General features: G+C 34.3%; 1 protein-coding gene across 1 annotated transcript in view; it reads right to left on the reverse strand.

The window, feature by feature from the left end:
- The window catches only part of LOC129232607 (L-2-hydroxyglutarate dehydrogenase, mitochondrial-like), a 52,970-nt gene that overhangs the window by 2,820 nt on the left and 29,120 nt on the right, over positions 1-21,030 (reverse strand). Inside the window, exons 6-7 of the mRNA XM_054866742.1 lie at positions 17,348-17,505; positions 14,401-14,532 (exon numbers count right to left, since the gene is read on the reverse strand). Coding sequence (XP_054722717.1) covers positions 14,401-14,532; positions 17,348-17,505 — 290 coding nt within the window. The remainder of the gene's footprint in view (positions 1-14,400; positions 14,533-17,347; positions 17,506-21,030) is intronic.

Raw genomic sequence — 21,030 nt, forward strand, 5'->3', positions numbered from 1 at the left:
TTTTAAAATATAAAAAAAATTAAAAAATACAAAAAACCCCTACGTTGAGACAATTTTGATAATACTAAGAAAGTCTGTACCAAATTTGAAGTAAATCGGTGCATTAGAACTTGAGATATCTCGTCAGCCGTATCGAAAAAGACTAGTTTTGAAAAAAACGCGTTTAAAGTTTGCAGTCGCATTTCAGCAAAAGAGTTTATTTTGACAAAATTAAGTGTAACTCCAAAAATAATTTGAGTTTCCATAAATCCTGTTAGAAACTTATTTTGAAAGGTCTAAACTCTGAGAATATGAAAGGAAAAAAATTGATTTTTTTGCATTTCTAGACTAGAAAACCTCCTTAATTCATTTACTCATTTGTAAAAAATTTTAATGAATTTCTTCTTGTGCTGCAAAATTTCTTTCCATTTATATTTTTCAGTCCAAAGTCTGAGTCAATATTATTTGCCTTTTACAATGTTTCCAATCCATAATTCACAGACTAGTTTTGCCTCATACTACAGCAGTATGACATTCCGACCAATTTGATTAAATAAAATCATGTCTTTTTGAAAAAATACATTTGTATTTTTACAATAAAAAAACAGGACTTTAATATACAATTTAGAAAAAAAAAAACTCCTGTGAGAGCAGGGGTGCCCACAGGGGGGAGGGGAATTATGGCGCAAGTTGCGCCAGCAAAATTTGGGGGGGGGGGGATTTTTTTATTTTTTTTTAAATTAATTTATTTAAATTTATTTATTGATTTATTTTTATTTTAAATTATTTGTTTTAATTTATTTTATTCTGTTTATATTTTATTTCACTTTTATATTTAGTTTGTATGTATGTGTATGTCATTAGAAGTCAGAACTTTTCTAATAAAATAATAATAATAATAATTAAAAATAAATAAATAAAAAATATTTTTAGAAAATAAATAAAATAAAAAAAAGAGAGCTAAAAAATAAAAAAGGAAAAGAGGGTTGAAAAACATATGGGGGGAGGGGGGACTTGCGCCATTAAACTTGGGGGGGGGATGGGCACCCCTGTATGAGAGAGAAAAAGAGTTTGAGAATGACTGCTCAAGAAATTGTCAGATTGAATCTTTACAGGCAATATTTAAAAATATCGCCTTTAGAGATTCAACATGCAATTTAATAGGTATGCCAATATTTAAATGAGACGAACCTCTCAACCTCTTTTGTAAAGCTAAGGATGCATCGACAGCCAATCTGAGTGCTCCAATGTGTAAAACACTTGGCGTAAATGAAATTCACGATAAACGTATAAGTTGCAACTTTATACATATGAATATTTATTTTTAAAGTGGGAAAATGAAAATTTAAGAATTAACATTGCTTCAGTAAAAAAAAAAGCTGAAGTGTATGTACGATTTTTTCATCCCTCGACAACATGGATTACCATGTGAGAGCTCGGGATTGTTTTTACAGCAAAAAAACTAAAGGCAACAAAATAGAAATGACAAGTGAATAAAATAATAATTATATATTGCCGATGGAGTTCTTATGAAAATGTTTTTTTAGTCATTGGAGTAAGAAGTTTAGTCTTGTAGTTTGACTTGAATTACCAGCGATTCCTTTCCAGGGTTCGAAAATATCATGATATTTTCAAAAATATTGAAAAATATTTTTGAAATATTTGAATTGATTCAAAATTCGAATTGATTTGAATCGATTTCAAATATTGAATATTTCAATATTCAAAAATATTGAAATATTCAATATTTTGACATATATCGGATATTTTGATATATGTCCGATATTTTCAATTAGCACAAACTAAAGTCTTCAATGTAGTAAATGCATCCTCAAATCACTCTTTATTTCCTTATATTTTCTTTATTTTCTTATTTTCTTATTATAATATGTAGACTTAAAATAAGGTTTCTTTCATTATTTATATCTAATATTTGATTTTACATTTTTGTCAATTTTAATGGAGTTACTTAGCATTAGCTGTGAAACTCATTTTTCTTCTGTTAGCTACTTTTACACAGTTATATGATTCAGAAATGCATAGTCATAAGACATTTTCTTTTTTCTGAGCTGTGTGTTTTCTGAGCTCAATGTTTAATATTTAACTAGGCACTTTTAATAGGAATATAAAATACAAGTAAATGATGAATATTACGTCACTTTGTCATATTCATGATGTATCAATATATCTTTAAAATATAGTACATCACTTTTTAGTTATTTTCAAAAATAAATGAACAATATTAATATGATTCATGTAATTTTTATATTGAAAATACTGCGGTTGAAAAATAAATATCAAAAATATCAAAATAACATGCTGTTTTCAAAATAAATATCGGATTTATATCCTGATATATATCGACTGATATCGGCGAACCCCGTATCCATTCAGGTCTGAAGCTGGTCATAAATTCAAGAGTACAGTAAAACCTGTAAAGTTGACCACCCTTGTAAGTTGACCACCTGCCTATGTTGACCGCTTTTATCAGGAACGGAATTAGTCTTATATTATATAATGGATGAAAACCTCCGTAACTTGACCACCTGTCTATCTTGACCACTAATGTACGCCAAATTTGGTTTGGAGTATTGTAAAAAAACCTTTGTAAGTTGACCACTTGGTTTATTTTTTTAAAACTTTCTTCAGCAAATTATTTTATTTTATTATTTATTAGTATTATTTCTTTTTTTTTTTTTTTTTTGATAGCTTTCCAAAAATGTTTTTAATGCTTTGATGACAGACTAGCATTTTACTAACTAAACAGCAGCAGAAAGCTTATGCTGCTCTTTATTCTCCAAACTTGTTTTTCATTTGTTGTTCTATTTGAGAGAGCTTTTTGTACTCTGTTCAATGAAAATAGGTGTCAGTAGAAAAGTTCAGTCTTTTCTTTCAGTTGCAATATGTTGTGGCACAACAAGAATTGTGCTAAAAAACAGCAGTCCCGGATCTATGGATTTTGGGTCCCCCTGCAACAAAATATGTAGGGCTCCTCCCTAGTGGCCAGCAGTGTCTCTTAGTAAAGTGAATAAGCTAGTTTTTTATTCTATTTTTTCTTCAATTTCTAGGGCCGTTAGCCCCTTTAAGGACATCGCACTGTGGATACGCAGATCTGGGCCTGCTAATGACTAAAGTTACATGTTCCTGGTGCAAGGGATTAAGAGATAGGACATTTTAATTTTGCCTTTATGAACTGGGAGAGTCGCGTTTATTGCTTTTTGTGCTATAAGTTGTAAAAAAAAAGCTTGAAAAAGAAAGTTAAATGAACTTGAGATTGAAAAAAGTATGAAATATTATATTAAAATTATTTGAAAATGGAGAAAGCCAGAGAAAATTAGCCGGCACATATGGAATTTCTAAAACCGCAGTGTCTAATATAGTTAAAAACAAGGAAAAAATAACAAAATTATTTGATTAGTATTTTTAATTATTGTTTCACTTTCAATAAAGTTAAACAATGAAAGTGAGTTGAACAGAAAGAATATGGGGGAATTACTCAAAAAATAAATACGTGGTGAAAGAAATGACAAAAAATAAAAAAAAATCATTACTGCCCTTTATAAGCTGACCACCAAAGTACTGCACCGCGAGTGGTCAACTTACACAGATTTCACTGTATTTGTAATTTAGACTTTCATAAAATCCAGCATGAACAACTGAGGTTGCCAGGCCAAAAATAGCCAACCTGTTGGAAAATCGCCCTAATTCTGGGAATTTTGGAAATATTTAAAGGGTGATCCGCTTTCCCAAAAACTCATGCAAGCATAGAGGAACAAAATCACGAAAATGAAAAACAACAGCGAAAATTTTTGACACCACTGATTGTGATGACTTTTGATTTCAGAGTTGCAAAACATTTTCCCAATAATCTTTATCTCAGCTATAAAGGGTCTAAGGACTTTTAGCCTTCTAAGTTTTTGACTTTCTGAAAAGAAAATAACTGTTATGCATAATTCAATTCTGAACAATTTGATACCTTATTTATTCCCATACGCAAAAAATTTGTCACGTTATCGAAAAAATGTGTACACTTTCCCCATAGAGATTTATGTTTACAGCAGCTGTTTAAACCTCTTTTTCTCAGATTTCTCGTTTTGCATGCGTGATATCTCAGAAAGTTTCTAATATATTTCCGTAAAACTTTTAAGGCATGTTTGTCTGGTTTATTTTTATGATCTGAACCTTTTTTTTTTTTAGTTTTATAAGTTAATATCAAAATTTTCTAAAATTTTGGGTGAAAATGCTTTTTTCAATATTAACTTTAATTTGTTAGTCAAAATTTAGGTTCAGATCATAATAATAAATCAGACAAACATGCATGAAAAGTTTTACGGAAATACATAAGAAACTTTCCGAAACATCACGCACGCAAAACGAGAAAACTGAAGAAACCGGCACCTGAGAAAAAGAGGCTTAAACAGCTGCTGTTCACATAAATCTCTACGGGGAAAGTTTACGCATTTTTACAATAACTCGAAAAGTTTTTTGCGTATGGTAATAAATAAGGTATCAAGTTGTGCAGAATTAAATTAGGCATAACATTTATTTTTTCCAGAAAATCGAAAATTTTGAAGGTTAAGGGTCATTAAACCCCTTAAAACGAGGCAATAAGAAATTAAATCCGGTTCCCATACACCCAAATCTACACTCTGAAGGCCAATTTTGTTAGGTAACCCTAAAAATCGGCGACTGAAAATTTTTGACCTTAATCTTACCCTTTTTATTTAGTTTCGGGACGTTACGTTTTCCGTATGGTGAATACTAAGTAAACTGTACATGCACGCTTTAAAAACTACATACATTAAATTTTTATCCGTTTTACACGGATAAAAATGTATCGCTAAAAAAGTCAAATCAATGGTTTGACTAAGAAAGTAGACAAACACCGGTTTGACTCAGGGTTGGCAAAAACCCGGGTTTTTTTTAAAAAACCCATGGACCCAGGGTTTTTTTTAAATAAAACCCAAAAAAACCCAACTATAGCTGGGGTTTTTAAAAGAAATGTGGATTTTTTTTGTCTTTTTTAGGGAAAATGTAGGGTACTTGTAACATATTGTAGCGTAAGTATACGGACAAAGCGCAAAAATTGTCTTGGGGTAAAAAAAGCTGGAAAACTAGATAAAATTCAGCGTTTTCTGAAGAAAAGTATAAAAGACAACAAAACCCAAGAATGGTGAAGTTTCAGATTTTTTAGTTTCCATGATTACCAACAGTTAAGGCAAAGTTACTTCTCGAGTGATGAAATCTATTGTTTGTTTTTAATTACTACATTTCTTTTTTTTTTTTTTTTTTTTTTTTTGCATTTTACTTTATTGTATTTCATTTTGTTATGCAAAACTACCATAGGACCTCAAGTAGTTTAAATCCCTTTTTACTGAATTCCAGCTTAATCAAGACATTTCTTTGAACTTTATGTTGCCTGTTTTTCTATTTCTGTGTACAGAGTAAGAAATATTAAACTTTTTCGTAGGATAATGAAAATACTGTACATCCTATTCTATTTTCTGTCTGACTGTTTGAGAAACCTGTTGATTTCTAAAAAATATATCTTGTTTATTCGAGATTTGTGACATGTTGGTCCTCTGTACAATCTACAAATATTGAGAAAATCAGACGGGACAGGACTAAGTCAAGATAATTTGAGTTATTCACAAGTTAAAGAAAAAAGTTTAATATATTTATTCAAAATCTTTGAAGTATTTTTTTAATGCTGTCAAGCGTTGAAAAATACTATTAAAGTTCAAAATTCATTTTTTATGTCCATTGTCTGTGGTAAAGAACAAATAAAAAATAAGTTCAAATTGTGAAAGTATTTAAATTAATCAATTTTTTGAAAAACTTCTCAGAAAATTTTTAAAAAACCCAAAAGTGGGCTAAATAATGGGTTTTTTCAAAAAAAACCATTGGGTCCAACCCAATTGGGACCAATCCGGCCAACCTTGGTTTGACTAATCCTTTTCAATTTTTTCTTTTTTGGCCAGTTCTTTTCAAAACAAGCCAAATGGGCTATTATTAGCCAAATCCCCTAGTATCACCTGTAGAAACTAAACTGTTAGGCATGCCAAATAAATTATTGCCACCGAATTGGTACATAAAGTTCCCAAATCCGCAAATAGTGAGCTAATGGATTAGTACACTAGGCAGGGCGGTCAAACCTCAGTATCTGCAGAAATAAGTTTTTGAGAAATTTGAAGAAACGGGTTTTGGATTCAATATTAACAACAAGAAAATTTCAGTAAGTTACCACCCTATAGCCGGGGCTAAGCAGAGCCCGATCTTCCTGATATTGGATATGGGGCACATTTCTATTGAAGGGCCCCCCTAAGGTCTGACTAAGATTTTAGAAGACACCTGGCACGAAATTCATTTTGTGCCCCCCCCCCCCCCATTCCCAATTTTTTTATATGTTGAAGCAATAAAATATTTCAATACTTGCGTTTTTACACAAATATACTAAATTTGGTGGTGCCTCATATCATAATATAATATATACATTTAAAAAGTAGAAGAGATGTAGTAGTATACGATATATAAAATGTGGTTAAACTTTGCCCGTTGCAGTAAACCAAATAATTTTTAATAGTTAAGACAGACTAAATTTGGAGTAGTTTTCTGATTTGCAAAAAGATCACATTTTTACAGGGTTGGCAAGATTTTGCCGGGGGCAGAAAAAACCATGGAAAAAACCACGGTTTTTACCGCCCGGCAAAAGTAGGTTTTTGCCAGTTTTTGCCAAAGTGGCAAAAATTGATTTTGTATTAACAACTTACGGACAGTTTTTTTTTCCTTTTTATATAAAAGTAAAAGCATGAAAAGATTTTGATAAAATTTTAATTTAATTATTTTTATAGTTTAAAAAAATTTTAAGGTTTAACTTACTTTTAGAGTTATGGAGCATTTTTACTTTTAAATTTATAAACATTAACATAAAATTTCAATTTGTAAAATCTAAGACAAATAATTAACTTACAATGAAAATGTAATTAGCTTGTTTATGATAGCATTTTTTACAGAATACTAAATATCTATATAAAGTAGACTTAATCGAGATGCAACTATAAACTTAAAGAAATAAAAGTTGGCTCATTCCGAAAAAATTGTATCAGCAAACATTTAAAATCTTCAGTTTTGCAATCCCAACATTTGTTTTTCATTTATTTTTCACCTTATAAATGAGAAGTAACATGGAGAGACATAACTAAAATATTAGAGTGCTCTATTTATATTATATTGTCACTATTTCTTGATTAACACTATAATGCTACTTTATTTGCCATTAGGTTTTTGCCGTTTTTTCCATTTTTGCCGGTTTTTTCCATTTTTGCCATGGTTTTTTCCACTGTCCCGGCAAAAATACCTTTTTGCCGGCAAAAAACCCAACCCTGCATTTTTAAGGGGAACTTTATCAACAAATAGATTTTTTCCTTGTCTTGGCATTTGCAAAACTATCAACGATATCATTGTACTCTAGATTCTGAGTGAAATCATTATTTATTTTTAATTAGCAGGATAAATTGAGGGGATTTTGTCCCCCCTGAAATCTAAGAGGAGGGGCCTGTACCCCACATGCCCCTGCGGTAATCAGGCTCTGGGGCTAAGGCAGAAATACATGAATTACACCGCCAGCTCAGTCATTTCCAGCCGAGGACTGCAGTTTCGTGCTCATGAGCACTCGTCAGCCCCGCATAGGAAAGTGACTGAGCTGGAGGTGGAAAACCTCTTATGGAAGCCAAGAGTGCCAAACAAACTGGTAGCTAATACTGTATTTTCCTGCGTATTATCTGCGTGCGGCCTATAATCCGCAGATCCTAAAATCGGCCCGAAGAAAAAAAAGCTTCGTATAACCCGCGGCGGCGTATAATCCGAGGATAATACAATGTAAAAAAATAAAGTTTGAATTTAACATACCATTTGAGCAACTAAACTAAAAAAGTAAAAAAGTAATTACTTTGAAGGTATAATCAAAATTGATCTGAAATATAATCTAAAATATATTGATTTCTTTTTGAAATCTTGATTATAGTACGCTAATTACTTGAAAAACAGAGAGTCGAGACAAAGGAGCAAGCGGTCTAATCTTGTGCAAATGTCTACCTATTTCACTGTAATCTTGTTTATTTTACGCGACATAATTCGCCAAGAGGAACGTAAAATAACCGACATACGGGCAGGCAACGAAGAAGAACATGCGTGCTTCGTAAAATTAACAACATTCAGTCGGCGTCAGGGGCGTAGCTAAGGGGGGGGGGGGTTTGGGGACAAACCCCCCCCCCCCGAAATATTTGTCTCAAAAAAAAGGAGAGAGAGAGAGAAAGAAAGAAAAGAGAAGAGAAAAAAAGAGAAGAGAAAAGAAAAAGAGATGAAAACGAAAAAAAATCAAAACGACTTTTTTTCTGAATAACAATGGTCAAAAATTCACTTCGCTCCCCCCCCCCGCAGTGCCATTGAAAATAAGCTCCATGAATGACCCTCAAGAGTAAAGACGCCTCACTCCTCACTCTGCTGCGACATTTTTTTTTGATAATTGAGTGAAATTTCACACTTCGCTGTAGAAATGAGACTGATTTGTTAAATCCACATATATGTAGCCTTTTTTTTTTGTCATAGATTCTGCAAATTGCTAAATATGTTTAATTTTATGAGCGGCGCAGTGGGAATATTACATACAGTCGAATCTATATTTCGAATTTCACAGGAAGAAAAAAAATCGAGATAAAGAGGTTTTAACACACGTGGCTTTAAGAAACTTTATAAAAATTTGGAATATGATGGTGAAAATTTGAAATCGATACTAAAGACAATATGGGCTCTTGATCAAAATTCCTCTGTATTAGTTTTGTTAGGTCTTTATTCTATTATTACATTATTAAGTGCGTTATTGCGAGTTTAAGGAATCATTTTGACAGTAAAAGAGACTTTAAGCATATCTTTTTCAAGAAAAAGTCTTTTATTGCTTTTTGGTGCCTGATTTTTTTTCTTTTTCTTTTTTTTTTTGATTAATTATTTATTTTCTTGAGGTTAGCATTTGCTGCAAATATAACCTGGCCAATAGTCTAGGATTTTCTCTCGATATCCTGAAACTCGGGTCTCGATCGATGAATCGTACTGTAAAAATATTGAGGTTCAATGCGTTGGAGTTAAGGGGGAAAAGATCACAGATAACCCGCACCTCATAAACTTTGCCTTTTGTTAGCAGATAATCCGCGGATTATACGCAGGAAAATACGGTACAAGAATCAGCACTGACCGGACAAGTGACCGAAGCAATGGTTTGGTGTAACTTACTGAATATACCTGCCTTACTTTCAATCTTCTGAGTTGAACCGAACCATTGCTTCGGTCACTCGTCTGGTCAGTGCTAATTCTGCATTAGCTACCAGCACTCTTGGCTTCCTCAAGAGGTTTTCCCATAGACTAATAATAGGAGTAGACCGAGCTATGCCAACCCTTTTGCTGCTCATAAACCAAACCATGTGACTGGTGGATATCCTAGCAACAGCGGGCGTTAATAGTAGCAGACGATCAACGCCAGCGTGAAATAAAATAAATAGAATGGATGGAACACAGAAGAATGATCTTTAATGGAGTCTGATTTGTAAATTTGTTATTCTAAGTTGTAAATATTTTGTTAATATAGTGAGTTTTTCGTTTAGATAGTATTGTGCATTTTCTTTAGTCCATTTCAATAACTCTCTAAGCAATGAAAGATGCAAGCGACCAAGAAGAATCGGCAAACGGTAAGATTTTTACCCACAGTTTCAATTTAAGATACCGATTAGTACATTTTTGAGTTAACGCAAAACGTTTACGCCACTACGTTCACACCAACGCTGACAGCTCCAAATGAAATAAAAGTTACCGAAAACTGATCAAAAACTATTACTAATGTCAAAATAATGCATAACTAAAAGAAAAACAGTTCAATCTCTGCACCTGGAAGTTTTTTTTAATGAAAACAAATTGTCTTAAAATACATGTCGAGTGCCAAACTATAGATAATGCTGCCATCTAGCAACCATGCTGCCAAAGTCTTCGCCAAGCCCTTCCACTAGTCACATGATACATCTATGAACCAATTTTCTTTATCAGCAAGAATGAGAAAGCTCGGTCTACTCTTATTATTAGTCTATGGGTTTTCCACCTCCAGCTCAGCCCCTTCCTATGCCGGGCTGACGAGTGCTAATGAGCACGAAACTGCAGTCCTCGGCTGGAATGACTGAGATCGCGGTGTATTTCAGCTGGAAAATGTTGGAATTGAACTTTAATTTCCAGCGAAAACCAAAACAGGAAGCTTGTGCAATAAAGCTAACGTAATACAGTAGAAGACCGTTATAACGCCGACCTGTATAACGCAGTTCTCTATAAACCGCACTACTTTTCAGAAGTAAACAATAGGTTTTGGAAGCTTAAAAAATCCCTCTGTTTTGCTTTGCAAGCATAGAAATTGTTAGGAAAATTAAATTTTGAAACAGTTTTTCATCATACCAACTTATTTCAAAGCTCTTAAATTGAAAATTAATACTCACAGTAAACAGAAAACACCAGATGGCTCTTGAAAATGCAGCTGTTATGCAAACCATGAAGCTAACAGAAGTGCAGGATTTTGATTGTGAAACATATTTATTTGTGAATAACTCATTGTATAATTAGTACTTTAATACTCATTGCAGATAAAACTCATTCTGAAGTGCTGGTATATAGATATATTCTGAATATTAGTTTCAAAATGTGTGAAATGATCTATATAAAGCAAAAACCTGTATAATGCAAAAGCTCTGGCCCCGAGGTGTGCGTTATAACGGTCTTCTACTGTATACCAATGTTAGGGAGTAAGAATTTTTTCCAATTAATAACTGGTTTAGTAAAAATTCATTTTTTGGAAGCTTTCCACACTGCATGTTCGACGAAGCACGTGCTTTGCCGAAAAATACAGCAGATTTCAATCCTTTTGCATCTTGAAAGTACTTCCAATTATTTTGAAAGTTTGAAGTTGTTTTAACATGTGCTACCCTGTACCTACTTATTTTATATTTTATTTTCACTATATATTGATTTTTAGGGGGGGGAGGGATTTTAGTAATTAAATTTTTGTAGCTATACTTTTTTTGGTAGAGGCTGAGGAATGTACGAAACTTTAAGCAAATTCGCTCCTTATTATTTGGTTTTACCTTTGCACTATATTTTTCTTGCTGCTACCAATTTGTTTACATCTGCAAAAAATCGCCATTTCACTTTAAATTTAGTATTCATGTTATTTAAAAGCATAATTTAATGATTCTGTTGTGAAGATATGTCACTGGTGAGTCACCTATATACCTCTTATGAAATCTCCTGTTTTTATTCCTTCGAAGATTGGCAAGTATGTAAATTGTAACTAAAAATAAAAGTTTATATATATATATAAATATATATATATAATATATATATAATATATATATATTATATATTTATATATATATATATATATATATATATATATATATATATATATATATATATATATATATATATATATATATATATATATATATATATATTAGGGTGGTCCTTATTTATATGGTAAAAAAAAATTTCGGAATTCAACAATTCCCCACCGAATTGGTACATAAAGTTCCCAAATCCGCAAATAGTGAGCTAATGGATTAGTACACTACGCTGGGCGGTCAAACCTCAGTATCCACAGAAATCAGACATTTGAAGAAACGGGTTTTGGATTCAATATTAACAACAAGAAAATTTCAGTAAATTACCGCCCTATAGCCGGGGCTAAGCAGAGCCCGATCATCCAGATATTGTATATGGGGCACATTTCTATTTCAGGGCCCCCCTAAGGTCTGACTAAGATTTTTGAAGACATCAGGCACGAAATTCATTTTGTGTCCCCCCCTCCCATTCCCAATTTTTTTATATGTTGAAGCAATAAAATATTTCAATACTTGCGTTTTTACACAACCATACTAAATTCGGTGGTACCTCATATCACAATATAATATATACATTTAAAAAGTAGAAGAGATGTAGTAGTATACGATAAATATATAAAATGTGGTTAAACGTTGAAGTAAACCAAAATTATCTATGATATAATTTTTAATAGTAAAGACAGACTAAATTTGGAGTAGTTTTCTGATTTGCAAAGAGATCACATTTTTAAGGGGAATTTTATCAACAAATAGATTTTTTCCTTGTCTTGGCATTTGCAAAACTATCAACGATATCATTGTACTCTAGATTCTGAGTGAAATCATTATTTATTTTTAATTAGCAGGATAAATTGAGGGGATTTCGGCCCCCCTGAAATCTAAGAGGAGGGGCCTGTGCCCCACATGCCCCTGCGGTAATCAGGCTCTGGGGCTAAGGCAGAAATACATGAAATACACCGGCAGCTCAGTCATTTCCAGCCGAGGACTGCAGTTTTGCGCTCATTAGCACTCATCAGCCCCGCATAGGAAGTGACGGAGCTGGAGGTGGAAAACCTCTTAAGGAAGCCAAGAGTGCCAAACAAACTGGTAGCTAATACCGTATTTTCCTGCGTATTACGGATAATACAATGTAAAAAGATTAAGTTTGAATTTAACATACCATTTCAGCAACTAAACTAAAAACGTGAAAAAGTAATTACTTTGAAGGCATAATCAAAACTGATCTGAAATATAATCTAAAATATAATGATTTCTTCTTGATTACAGTACGCTAATTACTTGAAAAACAGAGTCGAGACAAAGGAGCAAACGGTCTAATCTTGTGCAAATGGCTACCTATTTCACTGTAATCTTGCTTATTTTACATGACCTGAATCGCCAAGAGGAACATTCAAGCAACGTAAAATGACCAACATACAGACAGGCAGCGAAGAAGAACATGCGTGCTTCATAAAATAAACAACACTCAGTCGGCGTAAGGTGAATCCTACTGTAAAAATATTGAGGTTCAATGCGTTGGTGTTAGATACGACGTTAAGTGTACACCACTTTTTCCATTCATATACTTTTATTTCTTAATATTTCTTATAAAATTTCTTAAAACACTGCTTAAAACATTTCGAATCAAAACTTATCTGTTCAAACAAAACATATTCACTGTTGCCAAACAAAAACGTACAAACTCTTAAAGGATGGGAAAATAAAGCAAAGGCTTGCAACAGTTGGTGTTAAGGGGGAAAAATCACAGATAACCCGCACCTCATAAACTCTGCCTTTTTTAGCAGATAATCCGCGGATTATACGCAGGAAGATACTGTACAAGAATTAGCACTGACGGGACAAGTGACCGAAGTAATGGTTTGGTGTAACTTATTGAATATACCTGCCTTGCCTTCAATCTTCGAGTTGAACCGAACCATTGCTCAGGTCACTCCTCTGGACAGTGCTAATTCTATATTAGCTACCAGCTTGTTTCGCACTCTTGGCTTCCTTAAGAGGTTTTCCATCTCCAGCTCAGTCACTTTCCCATGCAGGGCTGACGAGTGCTAATGAGCACGAAACTGCAGTCCTCGGCTGGAATGACTGAGCTGGCGGTGTATTTCAACAGGAAAATGTTGGAATTGAACTTTAATTTCCAGCGAAAACCAAAACAGGAAGCTTGTGCAATAAAGCTAACGTAATAGAGAACAAAAATGCAAAAAATACAGTGGATGATCAAAAATCCACACAAGTTGGGAGAAGTGGTTGTGCGGATTTTAGATTTTGCGGATTTCAGGTCATTAAGGAGACCGTACCTTTATATTCAAAAAAATAAAAACAATAAATAAAAATAACATACTTACCGTAATTTACATTATTTAATATACATATTAACAATTGATACTGGCTACTTACACTTCGAAAACATTTCTGAGATTGAGGATTGTTTCAAATATTTGTACTGTTTAAGCTTAAGTTTCTTTTGGATATTGTACAGCATTAGGAGTCCCCCAGTTCTGACTATAGAACACTCCAAAAAGCGTAATATATTTTCACCCCAAAATGCTCGAGAACATTATATATTTGAGCCGAAAACTAGCTCTTCGGAACCAGCTTAAGAAAACATGTATCGGAGAGGAGAGATTTAGAGCTTACATCTTTCAGTCATTGCGCCGAATGTAAAGTAACTAAAACTATTTTGCTAGTGACTGTTTTTGCGTTGGGATCATCTTTTTATTCAGTGCTTGAGAGCGTAATGTGACGAAATTCGTTTGAGGCAGATTATTGGCGACAAAATAGCAGTTTAGTGTTTGCAAAAATTATTTTTCGGCAAAATTAAGTTTTGGGGAAAATCTATGCGGATTTCGGATGTTGGCAGATTTTAGGTCAACGGATTTGTGGCGCTCCACTGTATTAAAAATTTGCAGTTACGGCCCCTTTTACCTGCTAACGGCAGCACAGTGCTGTACTGTTTTCTCCCTCCCCCCTCCCCCTCAAAAAAAGAGAAAGTAAAACTCACCTGACGACGTCAGAGGTAGTCAGTGGGGGGAAATATTTCTTCAGGACTGCAACTTGGGCTCCGATGTTGAAGCTCTTGTACATTTCGTTCAGGCCGAAGAGCAGATGCTTGCCGGCCAGCTTCCTCAAACCCCTGGAGAGAGAAAAGAATTAGACTTTGCATCGCTTCTATGTTCTAAATGTTCATCCTAGAAGTGATTCTAGGTCCGTCAACAAGTACCAAGTTTTTTAAAACACTAAAAATTATGTATGGTTACAACTTTCTTTAGTTCAGATTCATGCAAATAACAAGGATTAAAAGCAATATTACCAAGACCTAGTTACAAAGCGTAAAAATTATGATAAAAGCCGCAAAAAGGTACCCGGGTACCCGGTCATTGACGCTAGAGTTAAACAGTGGTGTACCTAGCATGGGTGAGACCCTGGGCGGTAACTTGTGGTGCCCCCCCCCCCTCCACACACAAACAAAAAAAAAATATGTAAACATTTAATTCATGTAATTCAGAAACTATCAGGGTTAGTGCTTTTTTTTATTTTTTTTAACCAAAAAAGTCAGATTTTTTAAAATTTAAATCAGATTTTTTTTAATGTTCAAAAATGTGTAGATATTAATTACTTTACCATTTATAAACATAATATATTTCATTAAACAGATGAATTCATTCAACTTACTTAAGATAAGTTATCTAAATTGTCAATAATATTTTAAGATTTATAAATAGGTTGTAATGCTTAGACAAGATTTTAACCCATTTATAAATCTTAAAATATTATTCTTTTGTTTTGTATAGATTTTAGATAAGATTTTATGTCTTGCTAAAAGATAAGGTTTCTATTATCATGTACGTTTTTAGTGTAAAATTATATGTTGAACAATTATTTTTCTGAATTACATTAGTCATGGTGTATAAAAAAAATCTCCAAATTTTCATTTTGTTCTAAACTGTCATTTTGGATTAAAAGCAATAGAGTGAAAATCTGTTACACACACAGATAGAGGGATCTATGCAGTTTTGCCTGTTGCAGTTAAGATAATAGGTATAATGCAGTGTAGTCAAATTTAGAGCAATACATTCTAAAAATGCAAAATTAATTTATAAAAATAAAATGTACTGATTTTAGATAATGATTTTGTTAAAAAAAAATCATTTAATTCAAATCAATTGATTTAAATCAATTATTTTTTTTAATCACTTGATTTAAATCATGATTTAAATCAAGCTGATTCAAATCATCGAAACCTGGTGAGACCCTGGGCGGTAATTTGTGATGTCCCTCCCCCCCCCCCACACACACAGACCAAAAAAAAATATGTAAACATGATGACATAATGATATTTTAAGTCTGCGAATGTACAAAAAATAGATAAAAGAGGGGGGTCCGGGGGTTAACCCCCCTCCCTGGAAAATCTTCAAATTTGTAGTCTTGAAAATGCATTTTAGCTTCATATTTTTCAAACACTTGCAATTCCATTTAGAGTGTCACTCCCCCCCCCCCAGACGGGTGAAAAGTGGGGCAGATCGCCCCCTCCCCCTTGTGACGCCACTGAGTACAAACCTCACAAAATAGTACATCAGCAATGAACTTTCTACGGATCTATCGAGACAAAAAAACAAAGACTACATCGCTTAGGAAAACATCTGATAATCGAGAACTCGAGATCTGATAGTCGAGAACTCGAGATGTGATAGTCGAGAACTCGAGATGTGATAGTCGGGAACTCGAGATACACTAATCGAGAACTCGAGTTGTGATAATCGAGAACTCGAGATGTGATAGTCGAGAACTCGAGATACAATAATCAAGAGCTCAAGATACACTAATCGAGAACTCGAGTTGTGATAACCGAGAACTCGAGATCTGATAATCAAGAACTCGAGATACACTAATCGAGAACTCGAGTTGTGATAACCGAGAACTCGAGATCTGATAATCAAGAACTCGAGATACACTAATCAAGAACTCGAGATACACTAATCAAGAACTCGGGACACACTAATCGAGAGCTCGAGTTGTGATAATGGAGAACTCGAGACCCGATAATCGAGAACTCGTGATAATCGAGTTCTCGAACGATCCCGAATAATCGAGCGATTCGATTACGAGAACTCGATTATGCCCATCAGTGACTTGTAGTGCTACTTCCAGCCAATGGGATGTTTCCACTTTGCTAAATCGGCACCGAGTATTGCCGAGGACAACACGTCATCGTTCAACAACGCATTAAGTACAAACCCCAGATCAAAGTACGTCAGCTCCATGGACCTATCGAGACAAAAAAAAACAAAAGACTACATCGCTACATCGCTTAGGAAAACATCTGATAATTGAGAACTGGAGATCTGATAGTCGAGAACTGGAGATCTGATAGTCGAGAACTCGAGATCTGATAGTCGAGAACTCAAGACGTGATAATCGAGATCTCGAGTTGTGATAATCGAGATCTCGAGTTGTGATAATGGAGATCTCGAGTTGTGATAATGGAGATCTCGAGTTGTGATAGTCGAGATCTCGAGATCTGATAGTCGAGAACTCGAGATCTGATAGTCGAGAACTCGAGATCTGATAATCAAGAACTCAAGATACACTAATTGAGAACTCGGGATACACTAATTGAGAACTCGAGATCTGATAATCGAGAACTCAAGATGCACTAATTGAGAACTCGAGTTGTGATAATGGAGAACTCGAGATCTGATAATCGAGAACTCGTGATAATCGAGCTATTCGATTATGAGAACTCGGTTATGCCCATCAGTAACTTGTAGTGCTACTTCCAGCCAATGGGATGTTTACACTTTGCTAAATCGGTACCGAGTATTGCCGAGGACAACACGTCATCGTTCAACTACGCATTAAGTACAAACCCCACATCAAAGTACGTCAGCAATGAACTCTCCGTGGACCTATCGAGACAAAAAAAAAAAGAAAGAAGAATGCAAACTCACTGTGAGGTGATGAGGCGCGAGAGGTCTCTGGGGTTGAGGTCGGAGAATCGGTAGCCCTCCCTCTTGAAGGCCAGCACTGCGTTGGGGCCCAGCCACACAGATCCATCCATGCGGGGGGTGAAGTGCACCCCCAGGAAGGGGAGCCCCGGGTGGGGGACCTGCGGAAAAGTAACAAACAGAGAGCTTCAATATCCAGCAGAAGACCGTTATAACGCACACCTCGGGACCAGAGCTGTAGCGTTACTCGGGTTTTTACATTATATAGATCACTAGCTGCGGTCTACCTTGAAAATAAAAATTGTGTCGAGTGACGTATATTCAACAATCAGGCTAAAAAAATAAATAAAAAAAACATCATGATTTCCTTTCCAAACAGTGACGACAGATATTAAAATACTTTTAAGAAATTAAATCCAGAAAGATGGATTTAAAATGCGTAGCCATGGAAACACACAATAAAATAAGTTTAAGGAATTGAAATAGGTAAGAAAATGGTTCACAATTTGAATGGAACCGAGATTTCTTAAACTTGATTTAAAAAGGCTTGTCACTTTTTTTCCTTTCGAGATAAAAGCTTATTTTTTCGACCACGGGTCGAGTTAGATCTGGAGTAAAAAAGGTCGCTTTTTCCAATGGCGTCAAAAAGAAAGCTGTGGGACAATTCCTTCACTTTTTACTGGTTTATTTAATGAAGAAAGTAGTGCCTAAATTTCAGCTAAGCCTAAAAAAATTCGAGCTGAAAACGCAAATAACTCCCGTCGTAATAAAGTTAGAGCATTGAAACAAATTGCGTAGAACGTGGAAAATTCTACCCTTTCTAACGATATGTAATATCAATATATGCAAGTCATTTTTCACCCCCATATTTGAGAATTTATGTGAAAATTGGACCTAAATTGGAACAAAAAAAGAACTATTCATCGAATTTTATTGGAACTGGTCTGCAAACCTTTTCAGGACTTAAAGGAACAAACTGAAAATTTCAGCGCAATCGGCCGGGTAGTTCTCGAGTTTTACGAGTTCAAACACACAGACGCTTTTTGGAGACTTCATTTTATACTATGTAGAGATATTGTGAAACTAATATATTCAGAATATATCTGTATATTGGCATTTCAGAATAAGTTTTAACTGCAATATTTATTATTATATTATTTGTATTAAAGCAATAATTATACAATGTACTACTCGAAAAGTATGTTTCACAATCAAAAAAGCAATAATCATTACTATTCAAAAAGTACAGTCGGCTCTCCGTTTAACGACGCTCTACTTAACGACTTTCTCTGTTTAAAGACAACTTTTCACGGTCCCAGATGGTCCACTGTAGTATTAAAAGCATTCTATTTTTGGACGCTCTCTACTCGAGAACGATTTTTTGCGGTTCCTCGAAAGTCGTTTAACTGAAAGTCAACTGTACGTTTTACAATCAAATACAAATACAAATACAAAAGCGACGACCAGCAACAGGCTCTGGGCCCAGCCAGACTGGTCCTAGTCCATTTACAATCCCCAGTGAAGATCAATGGCCCTCTTAAAACTGTCCACTCCCTTGCTCATGACCACCTCTTCCGGTAAGCTGTTCCAGGGTTCCACTAACTTGCTATAATAATAATTTTTCCTAATATCCATGTTAGCCTGAGATTTAAATAGCTTAAAACAATGACCCCTTGTCCTGTTTTCAGTGATAAACTTCAGCCCCGTAACATCTTTCTTTTAATAAATTTAAACAGCTGAATCATGTCCCCTCGGTCTCTTCTTTGCTCGAGACTGTACATTTTTAACCTTCTAAGCCTGGAATCATAGTCTAAGTGAGAAAGTCCACTTATTAGCCTTGTAGCCTGCCTTTGAACCCTTTCCAATACATTAATCTCTTTCTCAAGATAAGGAGACCAAAACTGAACAGCATACTCCAAATGAGGTCTTACTAATAAAGTGTGACATGCAGTTCTATCTTTATGGTTTGCATAACAGCTTCATTTTCAAGAGTGATCTGTTTTTTTTTTTTGAACTGCAAATTCTAATTTTCATTTAAAATCTTTGAATTCAGATAAAAAGATGAAAAACTGTTTTAAAAATTAAATTTGCCAAACAATTTTTATGTTTACTGTTTGCAATGCAGAATACAGGGCTTTTTTTAACTGCAACACTTATTGTTTACATCTGAAAAGTTGTGCGGTTTACAAAGAACTGCGTTATATAGGTCGGCGTTATAAAGGTATTTACTTAGGAAAATATCGCTACAAGGATGAACTGAAGCACCTTGAAGACAAGGGCTGTAGGTGCCAAAACTAAAAATGTGGAGATGGCCCTACTAAGCACAAAAGTTGTAACTGCACTTTTTACCAAAATTAAGCTACTCTCCCGAGGTGCAATAAATAAATACCTTTGGACCAAGGAATAACAGGAAATATACAACCTTGTTTAGCACAAATGCACAGATTACGGAATGCACGTGTTTCGAGGTTTCAAGGAACCCCTTTTTCAATTCAAAGGTGTGAGCTTCTTTAGGAAATATCCAATGTTGTTTAGCACAAATACACAGATTACAGAATGCATGTGTTTCGGGGGTTTCAAGGAACCCCTTGTCCAATTCAAAGGTGTGGTCTTCTCTAGAAGCCCACACTTCTCTAGAAGCTCTTCTCTAGAAGCGAGCTTCCAGAGAAACTCACACCTTTGAATTGGAAAAGGGGTTCCTTGAAACCCGAAAACATGTGCATTCTGTAAATCCGTGCATTTGCGCGTTGGATATTTCCTGTTATCTCCCGAGGTGGTTCGTCATAACATATTTTACCTAAATACAACATTTCATGGCCACTTGTGAATGGGAGATATGTTTTAAAAAATTGTGAAAAAGAGGACTCTGAATCAAACATGAGGCAGTGAGAAGCAAAGGGATGCAAGTGGACATTTTCGAGTTTCGAGAAAAATGCGTTAAAAGAGCAGCTCCCAGGTAGACTTTCATTGAAATTTTTTTCTAAATCATGCTATACAGCTGCACCCGGGCTACTAGTATTATATCTTGCCCCAAGATAGAGGAAGGGTTCACCTACCAGTGTACTGGCTATCTCCATATTTTTAATTTCGGCACTCACATCCCTTTGCTTCTCGCTGCCTCATATATGGAGGCCTAAAACTTTAAAAAGCAGTTTCTCATCAAAACTCTTGTCTGCCAAAATCTTAAGAAATGCATCTCCACGAAGAATGACTATTATATGTAGTAATTCCATTTTAAAAAAGATAAAGAAAGAAAAAAAAAGTATAAGCTTACTAATACTTTTTTTTTAAATACATTTTAAAACTGAAATATTTCTACTATTTGGGATATGAATGAAAATTTGCAGTTTAAACTGCAACAAACTTAGATATATAGAAAACACACACACACACTCACACACCAGTTTTAGTCATTCATTCATTCATTAAAAAGAGTAGAAAATATCTTTCCCAAGAAATATAACTCTTTTTTATAGGATGTCAACTGTAGAGCAAAAAAAAAAAATTATATAACTTTTTCTGTGGCAAAAAGAATAGCATAATACAGTAGACCCTCATTTTACGCAAGGGACACGTTCCACAGAAATGCTGTGTAAATTGAAACCGCGTAAATTGAGACTTATTAATAGTAGTGTTAAAATAGGGGCTTGGTTCCGTATAGAATAAAAAAAATATTTCGTTCTAGT

This window comes from Uloborus diversus, unplaced genomic scaffold (genome assembly GCF_026930045.1).
Source record: "Uloborus diversus isolate 005 unplaced genomic scaffold, Udiv.v.3.1 scaffold_13, whole genome shotgun sequence".
In the NCBI taxonomy this organism is placed as follows: Eukaryota; Metazoa; Arthropoda; class Arachnida; order Araneae; family Uloboridae; genus Uloborus; species Uloborus diversus.